The 15067-nt window shown below is 36.3% G+C and overlaps 1 protein-coding gene across 1 annotated transcript in view; it reads right to left on the minus strand.

The window, feature by feature from the left end:
- Positions 1-6881: 6881 nt before the first annotated feature.
- Positions 6882-15067, minus strand: part of LOC149820837 (mitochondrial import inner membrane translocase subunit TIM14-1) — a 67741-nt gene continuing 59555 nt past the window's right edge. The window contains exon 3 of the mRNA XM_089982578.1: positions 6882-7246. Coding sequence (XP_089838704.1) covers positions 7090-7246 — 157 coding nt within the window. The 3' untranslated portion in view covers positions 6882-7089. The remainder of the gene's footprint in view (positions 7247-15067) is intronic.

Below are 15067 nucleotides of genomic sequence, written 5' to 3' on the forward strand. Positions count from 1 at the left end.
ATACTCTCTAAGCGAAAAAGAACATAGTATTTTCTCTGTTAAACAAAGAAGATGCGGTCCAAATTTCTAGCAAAATACTCACCTAAGCTAGTATGGATGGCACAATGATTGAAACCTTGCCAAGATGGCTCGTTCCATTTTCACCTTCAAGGGCATCATACTTGTAAGGGTCATTGTGTCAGAGTATTTGTTGTGCCTTGTTAGGTCAGTGCTCGTTATGGCTAAATACGTCGAGCAGTCAACCAAATGTGATCCTTGATTATGCATGCCTTTGTATACTATTTACAATAATAATACTTTTAAGTGCCATTATGCCAGAGCTGGTTATCCATTCTCAAGGGGTGAAATGCTCTTGAATGTCGTAGATGCCAAGAGCAATGTTTGCATGTATATAAACAAAACATAACGGTAGTCCCTGTCCACATGAGAATTGGCCCGTGCTTTGAAAAACTAATTGGGGTTGGGTTCATATTCCCTTTATGCAGAATACACTGGATTGCCTATATGGCACTCAACGTTTTAATAAGAAAGATTATGTAGTCTAACCCCTTCAGGACTTACGCTCATCGAGGCAGACAATGATGGTACCACCTCGAGTGACATATTATATCTTATAAACCAAAGAGTTCAGGCAGTCTCCAAGTCACCCGAAGGTTAAGAGATCGAGTTATCCCTAAGAACTAGTGATCTATCCATGCTACAGCAATAGTTGGATGCATCTAAATCGGGCCTAGCAGGGTTTATCCCGACAAATAATTGTCATCCCGCTATAGATAGGGTCACTCAAGCTTTTGGGCACACAAAAATACATAGCATAATAAACACCCAGACAACTTCGTTTGACGCCGAAGTTAAGTTCTCCTACATACCAGGAGGTGAACTCATAATTATCAAAATAATGTATTAGTTATAGGTACAATGATAAATGAATGAATGAATGCACGTTAGTGCTACTCATGCATCATCTTATGTAAGGTATTGATCTCGGTACACTATTGGACTGATCGGGCGAAGAACCCAAATTATATCCACATGGCTAAGTTAGGCTTGAGGAGCTCTTGCTTCAGTCCATGGGATACCCATACCTAAGTCGTGGAGTGTTAAGTTATAATGTTTTCAACTTCGGCCCTGAAGTGACCTTTTATGTCTTCAACTTATTATACTTGTCAGAATTGGAATGCTTTTCTACCATATCAGAAATGGTTCTGACCCCATTTTATGGGGAATACAAATATTGGACATGCGGTGTGATATGTGGAACAGGGTCGCATCAAGATCCAGTCTTTATTGGAATTTTTGTTTACAAACCCAGTTTATCTAGTACTATTTTACCAAGCAATATTGTTTTTAATAAATAACTCGTTTTGGTTTGCTTAAATGAAATATTTTGGTAGACCATAAGAGATTGACCACATACCTGTAACTTACCCAACATCTTCTAAAACTGACAAGTAACTATTGTCTATTTTCGCTGCTAAAGTCTTTTCTCAATTTCGTTGTAAAGAAAAAAAAAAGAATCCATGAAATTTGGACAAAGTTTTGTTGTGAAAATCTGGAGCGTTACAGGTATTTAATCCAAAAATTCTAAATTTCATATTTACCATGGCCCTCTAAAGTTGATCAAACAAGTCTTCGATCCTTGGCAATGGGTACTTATTCTTTATGATTGTCTGATTAAGCATTTTATAATCAATGCATCACCTTATAGATCCATCTTTCTTCAAGAAGAGGACTGGTGCTCTCTATGGCGAAATGCTAAGCCGAATAAATTCTTTATCAAGCAATTCCTACAATTGCTTCTTCAGTTGGCACCATCTAGTAAGGGGTTTAGAGATTAGAGTCGTCCTAGGTACCAACTTTATAGAAAACTCAACTTCTCGAGTAAGAGGTAACCTATGTAGCTCCTTGGAAATATGTTCTCAAACTCCTTCACCACATCCAGATCTCTCAAGCTGGTTGGTTTAGGCTCTAACAGTGTAACACTAGCCAAGAAGGCTTTGCAGCCACTCTCGACCCATTTCTGAGCCTTCAAGGTTGAGATCAACCTGACCTTGTTCATAGGCTTCCCTATCCTATATACTAGGACATGTTGATTTGGCCGAGCAAACCTGATTCGCCTATCATGGCAATTCATACAAGCATAATGCTTGTATAGTCAGTCCATCCCTAGGATAATGTTATACCCAATCATATCTAAAATGATCACATTGGCAGATATGTTCTGCCCTACTATTCTGACCTCTACAGCAAGCAAATACTTACGAGCGATGGTCATATCTCTCGAGGGTGTTATAATTTTAAGAACATAATTCAAGTTTACAAGATTTACATTCTGCATACATAAAAATTTTGTAGACACAAAAGAATAGGTCACTCCTAAATCAAAGAGGACCCTAGCGTCAAAACCTATGATAGGGAGGGTACCTTTAATGACATTGGTGTTTTGCTCTAATTCAGAAGTTGTGGTAGCGTAAATGTGATTGGTGGTCTTCTTCTTTCCCTGTTGTTGTTGTGGTTGGGGCTGCCCCCCAACTGCATGTCTCTCATTGTCTGCCTTCTTCTTGCGGAAATCACAGATATAGTGTGACATCTTCTTGTAATGAAGACAAGCACCCATCCCACAGGGACACGGTTGTCCATGGTGAAATCGCCAGCATTTCTTGTAGTGCTCGTTTTGTTGCTGTTGCGACTTGTTTTCGTCGTTCTACTTGTGCCTCTTAGTGGGTGGTGTGAATTTTTTCTGATAAACTTCTTCTAAGAGTTTCTATTGTTGCCTTGACCCAACTTCTGTCACTGTGGCTTCAGCCTGTTGTTCCACTCATCCTTAAGAAGTGCCATCGTCTCTATGGCCTCGTCTACGGACTTCAACCCTCATGTATATAAATTGACCCTCAACGCTTGCTTTAGGCCTCTAGCGAACTTTATAGCATGTCCCTCCTCGGTCACATAGACATTGGGACAATAATGTTCTAATGCCCGAAACTTTGTCACATACTCTAACGGCATTATTGTCCCCTGTTGTAGGTCTAAGAACTCTTATATCTTTTTTACCTGCTCATGCTTGGAAAAATAAGCAGTATTGAAGACCTTGATAAACTAGGCCCAACTCATGGGTCCGTTCTGGAACCGAACCTCATAGATGGTCTCCCACCATTTTTCAGCATGTTTCTTAAGTTTGTACATTCCAATGTTGATCTTATGGTCCTCTGGAACCTCCAACTCATGGAAGATCCTCCAATCTCCCATACCCAGTTTTTTTCTGCTTCTAGATCTGTCTTCCTAGTGAACACTGGTGAATCCATGTCTATAAATTTATGATAAGTGATACCACCACCTATAACTTGCCGATTCTAGGCAACCTGTTGTAGGTTGTCCCCCATGGTTTGCATGACAGTCCTGCTGAGCCACGACCCTAGCCAAGTTGTTCACATTGTTATACCTATCTTGTCATGCCATTTATATGAACAAAATAACTAACATAAGTTGACTTAGATATCATAATCAGGTTGATTTTGTATTACCCAAAAAATCTCATTTCTAAGTTCACAACAACACAAATATTCAAACCAGTACATTTAAGCATAGCAAGCTTATCAAATTCAAACAACACAGTTAGAACATACTTGGCAAAGTCAGATTGTTGTATGGCCATAAACCAACCTTTTTTATTGTCCTAGGTTCTCCACCAAAGCATAAACTTGAATTTTAAGTCCAACTTTGATGCCAATTTTGTTTTCACACTAAAACAAAATTGTTTCTATAAATTAAACTTTAGGCTTTGATATAAATTCTATAATGCCTCAAAAATCTAACCTAAAAATATGGTCATTTTTTTAAAAAATAACTTATAATGAAAGGCCTTTATTTTTAATATGTTAGAAACACATCCCAATAAACATATCTCCAAAGTCATTTATACAAAAATTATAGAAATTCTGCAACCGAACACTGTTCTGAAAAAAATTATAGACCAGTTTTTGTAAACTACAAAAAAAAAATCGACTTGGAGAATTTTCTAGGACTTATTGTTAATTCTCTTTACAAATTCTTTCTACAGAGTCTTCTACTATATATTGGATTTCACCCAGAGTTTTTATAATTTAAATTGAATTGTTTTGGATAGGTTTTCATAAGTTTCAAAATAATAGGTCAGGATAGTCCTGTAACCAAAGCACAAAACCTGTGCTCCGTTACAATAGACATTTCTCCCTCAAAACTAACTCCAATTGAACAAAACAAGATTCTAAAATTAATCTCCAGATGTGTACATCATTCTAATATTTTTATTTATTTTTTTTAGATTCATATTCTAGGAGATACAGATTTTTGACTAAAACTAGTCGGGTTAAAATTAGGAACTGAATCACAGACATTTCAAAACTCATAATGTATTCATAAGCAAAGACTAAATATAATATTAAAACATAATCAACCATAAACATTGATATTTTAAACCTAATTACAGTATTTTACAACAAGTATTTAGACTTATCATGCTAACCAAATATTAAAATAATCACCTCTCTCATTTGTGAATCATAAATAAATCATGGATCTATTTAACAACCTACATCTAACATTAACCATATAGAAATCAATCAAGCCATCAAATCCTAAATTTACAGATGTAATATCATATTCATTTACATTACTAATATGAGATAAATCAATCATCATGCTCATGTTAATCTGATTCAAATATAAAACATAAAACTCAAAACCAATTTTGCCTAATTCCTTCTACAAAATGGTTTTTACATAATTTAGCATAGATCTAGGTATAAACAAAATTATAGAATTAAAACTCATGTTTGCATCACACCAATCCATCCTTACTACATTAAATATGTTAGATATAATCAAGATCTATCATAGAAATACAGATCCTAATCTTTCAATCTGATTTTTGTAATAAAGCTTAAAAATAGATTTTCTCAAAATTGAACTACCAAAACACTAATTTTGGATTTTCAAAATATGTTTTCATATAGATCCATAGCCATAGATGTTCCTAGGCTAGGTCACAAGCTGATCTATACCATGAATCAGTTGAGAGTATGCCAATGCATCTCAAAATCGAACACATATACAAGTAGAGAATCACCTAGCTTGATTCGTCGAAATCATTGGATGCGAACATCGAAACTAGAGGGTCATTGGCTTGAACCGGTTAGCACCTTCGAACTATGGTTGTTCCTTCTTGATGAGCCACTCCTCTAATGGAGTTTTAGACCTCCAAAATGTGTGGAGGAAGGAGAAGAAAAAGAAAGAATAGAGAGAAGAGGGGAGAAAATTGGAGGAGAGAGAAAGTAGAGAGGATTTAGAAGGGGGGCATGAACCCCTCTCCTATATTTAACTATTGAGATTTCTAAATCTCAATAGTTTTTTTTTTCCTTTTGTTTTTCAGCCCAATTATTTTTCAAATTCTTTTTCCAAAACCATCTTTTATTTCTTGGTTTAATTTGTGTTTAACAGAAATTTTCAAACTTTCGTTTTATATTCTTTCTTATTTCTTAGTGTATAGTATATAGTCTATTGGCTTACCTCGTAAACAGGTTTCAGTCATGCTCAAGGGGGGCCACTATGGTGGGACATCCCTTATTGTTTCAATCTTTCTAAAAAAATGCTTTTAAGAAAGCTATGTTTCTTACCCTCTAGCTTTAAATAATTTTTTTAAAGAAAGTTTTGACTTTCTTCTTATTAAATTTTACATAAATTTCTAATGCATTTATGGTTTTTAGAAAGAAAAGTCCAGCTAAGGGGTGTGGGCTCACCTAGGGGATGCCCCACCCTCGCGGGTTGCCTTAATTAAAATAATTTAATATATTTTATTTAATTCAATAATTACCCTAGATGTCCAATTTAGATTTTAGATCTGATTTAAACCAAATTTTGGATCCAACTCCACGTACAATATCCAAATTCAATTGTAATTAAATCCAAATCCAAATTATACTAAATTCCATTTAAATTATCATTTGCCTTAATTTAACCCTGAATAAAATTCCAATTTTCAATTTAACTCTAATTAAAAATCTAACTAAGGATTTGATTTCAAGTTAATACACACAAGTACTTCTATCCAAATGCATATTTTAAATAAATAGTAGTCTATGATTAAGACATAAAATCATCTTTATTTACTTAAATAATCATCAAAAATTTATGGGTATTACAGGTGCCACCTCTCTCGCCAAGTTCGTTGACGTAAAACCCCAGATCTCCACCAACCATGCTCAGCATGGTTGGTAAAAGCTCAGTGCACGTCTCCCTGTGATGGAACATTGCAGGTTCAAAACCCCAGTGATATGTTGAGTAATAACTGGTGGGGTCTGCCTAACCCCAGCTTGCCTTTCAAAAAAAAAACAGATCCCCCTTGCCCACCATGTACACCCAGCTTCAGCCTCACAGCAAATTATGCACACTGGGGCTTCGAACCCATGATATCCAGTCAACTTGGGGACATCCCTACCAGAGGAGCAGCCCTGTTGGCAAAATCCTACCAGCTTTATCATATGGCAGGACCAAAATCCTGTTACACTGATCAGCAACAATCAGGACAGTACTTCACTCATCCTCAGGAACAAAAGGCACAGAGAACTGTGCTGAGCTATAATCATCTTGGGCCCATAAATATCATCTCATATCCAGTCTAGCTCCATGATACATGATCCTTCTCACAAAGTGACTATCCTATTACGAAAATCTGGGTATAAGGCCGAAGTGTATTTCTATCATTTCATTGTAAACTATCAACAAGATTTTAGAGAATTACTATCACAATCTTTTGTTTTCAGCTAATAGACATTTTGAGTCATAATTGACGCTCAACTGTTTGGTGTAGATATTTCGGAATGAACCATAGCATGTACGTGGTTTCCTGTTCATCAATAAACTTTCATTCATGATTGATAACCTAAAAGAGAACATTTTCAACCTTTTACAGATGGATGCAATTGTCATTGCAAAATAACCATTATCTGTAGTGTAAAGGTCTTATTCATTTATGAACTTTCTAAATTACTATATCTTGATCAGAGGACCAAAGGTAAAATGCCCCTTCAGCAACAACTCCAATGTCTACGACTATCAAAATGCAGACCCACTTCCTTTTGTCTTTCCAAGCATCACATCTTTTGCCTCATTTATCTTTGATGCAAGGTAATGGCTGCCACCGGCATCTGGATGGTTTGCAACCATTACCTTTCTGTGTGCTTCCTTGACCTTCTCTGCAGTAGCATTTTCCCTGTATTCAAAAGGGTAAATGTAATATTGTGCAGGACAAAAGTATTGACAATAAAGAAATGGGAAGAACATGATCGATTATACATGTTTGTATGAAGTATGCACCATGAAAAGAAAGACTTGCATAATTTGAAAAGAGAAATTATAGTCATAAAATTTGGTGCAGTCCACAAGGCTACATAGAACCCATATATCCTATGCCCAATTAATCTAGTTCTAGTTGGCAAAAGGTTCAGCCATACCCATATTAACCCGTTCAACAAGAACACTTTTATTAGCTTAATAATTCTATTAGCAATGAACTTGGGCATGTGAAGGTAAATATGTGGATTATTAATTATTCGAGAACATGTTCAGTAAATTTAATTCTAGCCCTTGAAATAAACTGTCCAAGGCTAATTATTGTGGTTGTGGATGTCCGCACAAGATTTTTATGGGATGTCCTAGATTGGCTTTCTCTTCTTTTTGCTGAAATCATGCTTTCTAGTTCTCATCAGCTAAAACCAGGCTTTCCTAAATATAAAAACCTTCCAATAGTTAATTGGAAGTATACGTAACTGGCAATAAAAATACTGATATAAAGTTCACTGTTATGTAGAAGAATGCGAATATTTGTGACTGCAATCCCTGATCTTGAGGCCAGCTGGTTTTCTTTTTTCCCACGAGCTCATAAAGCAAGGCAAATTCTCCATGGTTGACGAGGGAACAATGACCAAAATTTAACAAATAATCCAATAAGAGGTGTGATACTGGAGCTTTTGTCCCAGCAATTTATGTTCAACTTGTTCCAAAATTGACGAGAATGTTTCTAAAAAACTGAAGCTCAAGAGAGGGGAGAGAAAGGATCGCTTTTCCAAACCATGCTTGATCCACAATTAGCCCAAACCATTTATTGAAAGGATGAAAGAGGCCAAGAATAAACAAGCACAATTCTGCTCTTTAGATCAGAGGCTGAACCCATCATTCTAAGAACAATAACTTCATGAATATTTTAAGTTCTGTATTGTCCACTCTCAAAACCAATGCCTTGGAAAATTATAATTTTTTCAGTCAGGTTAGCAAGGAGTGTATTGTAATTTTACCCTAAATACTGATTGATTGTTAGCTACTAATCCAAGTTCTGATATCAAATAAGTTATGAGAATTTGGGTTTGGGTTTAGTAACAAATGTAAACGTATAGGGATTGGTGGGACGTGTCCAGTAAGGCTGTCAAGGGTATAAAAAGGAGTCAATAAGATGTAAATATTAGAGCATATGGATTCAAAGAGATGCAATAGAGAGGGAAGAGAGAAAAGCATTTGAAAGAAACTTTCATTAGCTTGAAAAGAAAGAAGCATTAAACATATAGGGATCAGCACCCTTTGGATACACTAAATGACAAAAATGATCGACTCTCTAACCTCCTGGAAAATTACAAATGTGCCCCTCATAAATAATCCTATATACACTTGAGAAGGGTAGCACCAAAACTAGAAATACATATGACACAATTACACATTATACTATTCAACACTCCTCAAACTCAAAATGATGCAAACAGAATCATCCCAAGTTTGGAAAGGAATGGCAAAAAGTGTAATGGAGCCAAACTTTTAGTAAAGACATCTGCACTATGCTCTTTTGAACTCACACACTCCAAAGATATGATCCCAGCTTCATAAACTCTTCTGATAAAGTGATAATCAATCTCAATATACTTTGTTCTTTCATGGAATTTTGGATTTTTCACAATGTGAATGGCATTCATATTGTCACAACACAAGGAGGTTCTTCCTGAAACTGCAACAAGAAGTCATCTTATCCCTATGATCTCTGCACTAACTTGTGTCATGACTCCATATTCTACTTTTGTTGTAAACAGAGAAACTTGTTGCTTTTTGCCCTTCCAAGAGATCAAAGAGCTCTCAATAAATACACGACCTGTTAGTCGAGAGACAATCCCTAGTTGAGCCTCCAAAATCTAAATCACAAAAGGCTCTAATATCTAATGAAGAAAACCAAGAAAAGAACATCCCAATGGTCTCTCTCAAATACCAAATAATCCTGAGCACAATTGCAAGATGAATTGAAGTAGGAGAGCCCATAAACTGATTGACGACATGAATCGCATAGCTGATATATCAGGCCTAGTGATGGTCAAATATATCAAGCTCCCTACTAGTTGCCCATATATCACTCGATCCTCAAGATTTTCCCCATTTGTGGCTCTTAGCTTGATATTTGCCTCATAGGAGTAGCAACTCTCTTAAGAGTCATCACCCAATCTAGCCTTTTGATTGTAGAATAGTTTGTATATTGTTGGTAATAATTGATTGGGGTTTTTAGAATACATGTGATGGACTATGAGTTCCATGAGAGAGGGTTAGTTTGGGAATTTGGGATTTTCTTGTATCGTGAAAGGTATAAATTGCTCAAATTCTGCAATGTAGGGATGAACTGGAAATTGACTCATTATTGTGAGAATTAGATCTCCCCCGCGAAGTGGAGAATAATACTTTGTCTATTTCTGATTCCTCCATCTCTCTCTCTTATCTCTCTTTTCTCTGTTACTCTCATCCATCATGCCTCTCGTCTCCTCCATTCCTAACCAGAGCGAACTCTCTTGGATAGAGATTCAGATCTGTGTTGGCAATCCATTTGTTAACATAGAGAAGCGGCTACCATGTGTGAAGTTGGAGTTTCATGGGAGATTCACTTGAGGCCTGCTCCCTAGAGACAATTCTAAGCCAAAATCCATCATTGAACCTCAAATTAAGGAAGATCAAGAGATTGATAAGTCAGTTTGGGCACAAAATTGAGAATTGATAGTATCAATTGGTACCAAAGCAGTTGATCCTTGGAATGGCTGCGGATCAGACAGCCAGTTATGAAAACAAGGTTGTTGGATGAGAATCAGATGTTAACCCAGCTACGATGAATGCATGCAGCAATCCAGAAGATGGCAGATCAAGTGGTTGAAATGATTTTGAAGGGAGCTGCAGGTCAGAAGATGACAGATCAAGTAGCTGCGATGCTTTCGAAGGATGTTGTAATGCCCCAAAATTTTAACCCAAAAATACATTAAAAAAATCTTTTTTTTCCAAAAGCATTGATTCAAATATGTAATGATGCAAAATGGTTTATCAATGGCTACGCTCTAACCATATCAAGTATTAAACGGCTCACCTAAGCGCAACCGCAAGCGTGTCTTAACATCCTAGTACCAGGTCTAGTTTGGAACCACCAAAGACAAAACCAATTTGACTACATTACATAAAGGAAATTCTTTAATAAACAATAAAAACATTGTTTTACTTTTGGTTAAAATCTTAAGCAAGTTACAAGTATTCAAACATATCATCATTCATCTATAAATCAATTTTAAACATTCATCAAATAAATAAATTGTTCATACAATGAGTCTTAAATTTAATAATCAACGAATTAACCAAAACAAAGTCCTCGGGATTCAAATAGTTGGTTCACATGGCACCCCCACAGCATCTCGCAACCGCTCTAACTTGACTCATTACCTGAACATTGGTAAAGGAGTTAGACTACAATGAGTCTTAGTAAGAAACATCATAACTAAGCATGCATATACGAAACTAAGTGCACATACAATCAAATATCATTAGAACATGTATAATGCACAAATAAATCAGAGGGCATTCAACCAACCATGCATAATCAATAATTTAATGCAATATGCTATAAAACAAGAACAATACCATGATTATGCATCTGAGTTATTAAGGCATATTTTCACACAAGTTTTCACACATAAATGTGATAAAGTTTAAAGCTTTATTTTCTGTCTTACGCTCTTGTAGGTACTCGTAGTATAATCGTAGCCTCAAAGGAGACCACTCGAATGTTTGTTATGTCATGTATTTTAATTCTTCGAGTGACCTACTGAGACTGATCCACTGAGGGCAGTCCATAACCGAGATAAAACCTTCCAGTAGCTTAGATTCTGAGGATGAATCCTAAATAATTCTGCAGAAGTTGGGGACCTATCATGTAGGACATATTGGTAGTTCTGGCTCCCTAACTCTGAAGACTGAGAACTCAAGTGAGATGTTGCTCTCAAGTAAACACATGACGGTCCAACAGAGTTTTGTATCACCAAACCTCTCCAAGGTAAGCCTGAGTCTGAATGAGTTATCAAGTGTTATTAAAACAATGTTTTATACATTTTCTACAAGTGCGCCAACATAGCATCCTAAGGCTCAAAAGTCCAAGTACTCCTTTAGGAGAACTTGCCACACTGCCCTTCGGGCATGAGCATCATACCACCCATCACGGTAGTTACACAATTTTATTTTATCAGTCAAGTTCATAACCCATTCAGTATGCTCCAGTGCCTTTAAACCAAGTTGAGCATCTTGCTTGTGAAGACTATCCTAAATTATTGTGTGCATGTATGCATTTATTTTCATATCTAGGTGCACTTTAAGCACCTCATTGGGTTCTTGTCAATCCCTTGCTCACTCATGAGTGGTCCCATGTATATGCATGTTTTTATGCCTTACAGCACAATATCATCCACGTCACACATAAATAGATTCGTGTACCCATGACATCATAATAGTTTCTTGAACCATAATTTCATTCATCAATATGTGCATGCATGTCTCTCCATGTCTTACAACACCATCATACATAAGAATATGCATCATATTAAATTTGTGCTATCAAAGCACTAATTCGGTTCCCTAAACCATAAGCTCATCCATGAGCATTCATCTATGCAAGCATGCATATTATCTCTAATAGCACATAGCCGTTGTACATAAATCATTATGATGCACGCCATAGCATTACATTGCAAATCATAACTATATGTTGCATATCATCATTCATTTAAGCATGCAAACACCACATGTATTCTATTAACCTTGTAACCGAAAATTTCAGTACATGCATTAAAACATGTTTACAACTAAACACACACAATTAATATCATTAGGACCACACACTACACTCCTGCAAGTAGTGCGTCCATTTGGTTCAGTTCTGAGATCAATTCATGTTTAACTGGTTCATTTTCTGAACAATGATACTTATGCAAACAAGAGTTCCAATTCGGAACTGCATACACAGAATTTATCAATCAGTGCAAAGTTTGTTATGCTAAGAATAAAATGAATAAAAATCTAGAATTTTTATAGTAGATGCATAAGTAGGTTAGCTATCTACAGCCGAAAACCTAGGTTCAATCTCATTTTGAATCAAAGAGAAATCAATCTTTTACTGAAACTGGTTTTCTTTTCACATAACATACCTGTCCGGCTCGGCTTTACCGAAGAACCATCAATCCATGAATTTACATAATGAAATAAATTCTATAAATTTTATTGTAGTTAGTTGGGTATGTCTAACAAAATCTCCAAAAGAAATCATGTCTAAACTCCAACGCAGCTGAGAATTAAAATTCACGCACTTCAGTCTGTTCTTATTTTTGGCGGTGTTCCAGAAATTTCAGTTTTTGAGACAGACTTTTGTGATTTTTAATTTACAAACCATAATAAATCTAAACAAAAGATTTTTTTATCTTCACTTACCTCCTCTCATCCTCTCCCATTCTCCCTTCCTCCCTCCTTCCATTTTCACACCTCCTCTTTTGGTGGCTGCAACCACCATCTCAGCCACCTTCTCCCCAACCCCTTCCTCTTCCTTGATCAGCCACCACCACAGGTGGTGCTGACCCGGCAAACACTCAGCCCCTTCGTGCCTAGCCCACCAACCGAACCCTACTTGGTTCGGTTCGATTTTTGACAAACAGTCACCCACCCTTGTAACCCAACTGACCCAATTACCCACTCGACAGACACGGTCCCCCTAGTAACCCTGCTCCTTGACTCGGTTCCCTTCCCTAGTGACCCGATTTTCCTCAACTCGATTCTCTTTTTCTACCGGTTCCCTGTCACTCAGTTCGCGTAAATCGACTCTACCTCCATCGACATACTTATACGTACGTAAAGATCAAAGATTCACATTTTGAAGGAAAATTCTTCCAAAAAAATTTGGAAATTTTTCGTCTCTTGTCAATACGCTCTACAGAGTAGGCTCCTATACTAAATGCTCGTAGTTCAATGTTAAAATTCATATTCTTATTGCATTTGTACCTGCATATGAATTGTTTATGTTTTGATAACCTCACATGTGTTTGATATGCAATATAAAATAATATATATTTTTGCATATAAAATACATGAAAAATAAATATATATTTATGAGAATACATATATATATCAAGAAAATACGTGTATATATATATATATATTTATTTATGAGAATATATATATATGGATTTCATTGGAAAATACCTTGTATGTTCGTATTTCCCAAGAAAATATGCTATCATTCATTTATGGAGAAATATATAGGACGTGTGCTTGTGTTCTTTCAGTATGCATAAAATAATAACTTTATTCGCGTGCCTTGGTTTACGTGTATTATGCGAGCTTTTGACCTGTATTACAAGCTTTCAAACGTGTATTATGGGTTTTTAACCTGTATTACGAGCTTTCAACTTGCATTACAAACTTTTAACCTATATTACAAGCTTTTAACCTATATTACGAGCTTTCAACCTGTATTATAGGCTTTCAACCTGTATTATAGGCTTTCAACCTGTATTATAGGCTTTCAACCTGTATTATGAGCTTTCAAACTGTATTATGGGCTTTCAACATGTATTACAAGCTTTCAACCTGTATTACGCGCTTTCAACTTGTATTACAAGTTTTTAACATATATTACAAGCTTTCAACTTGTATTACAAGCTTTCAACATATATTATAGATTTTGACATGTATTACGAGCTTTTAATATATATTACGAGTTTTTGACATATATTACGAGCTTTCTGTGTGTACGAGCTTTTTTCGTATGCTTACGAGCTTTCTGATAATACATGTATAAATTACTTCAAATGCATAGAAATTGCGTATGCTCAAGGTTTAGATGCTTCGTGTTATGGAATACATATGTTTTGAATTATGTGATAATTCTGCCTTTCTATTAAAATGTTGCATCGTATAACTGATATATGCAATGAATAATTTCACCCAATAGAGCAATGGGTCACGGCACCCTATTGACTCTGTTAGCATATTGAAATACCATAACATGCATGTATGAATTGGTATGGCTCATGTAGGAGCCTGGGGGTTAAAGGAACCTCGATGGTGCCATTGGGCCCATGTATGTGTATTACATATGAATGACTAATATTATCGAGACATGCTTGTACAATGAGTGGGGGTTCAATGGGAACCCATAAGGTGCGAACGTGCACCAAGCTATGAAAAACACAGACACATAATAAATGAGTGGTCATTCGCCTTCACAGGCAAGTTACTCGAATGGGCTAAAAGCACCCGAACAATACCGAATGGGTTGGGTACAACAAGTGGAACATAATAGAGTGGTTACCCTGAACGGGCACTTGGGATACTGAACCATGATATCTACTCATTGTTTTAAGGCACATAAATTAATCCCATTAAAAAGGACAACCCTCGTACCCATTCAGAGCGGGCCTACCTTGGAGAGGGTAGGTGGTACAAACCTCGAGTGATTTTGATATGTTTCTAGGAGCAAGGCGTCTCAATGGTCTCCATTCACTCATAGGTTCTGGAGGTTGGGGCTATCAACATATCCTAGGTGATAGATCTCTAACCAATGCAGTAGTTTGAGATGCATGCTTATTGAGTGGAAGTGACCTTTGGGGAATTCTCTCTCGGTCACAAATCGTTCCCCTTAAGATCTATTCAGCTAGTCATTCGGGATAATTGAAAATATATAACATAATAAACCCCCAAATGGTCTCGG

The sequence above is a fragment of the Nuphar pumila genome, chromosome 12 (genome assembly GCF_984573655.1).
Source record: "Nuphar pumila chromosome 12, dmNupPumi1.hap1.1, whole genome shotgun sequence".
In the NCBI taxonomy this organism is placed as follows: Eukaryota; Viridiplantae; Streptophyta; class Magnoliopsida; order Nymphaeales; family Nymphaeaceae; genus Nuphar; species Nuphar pumila.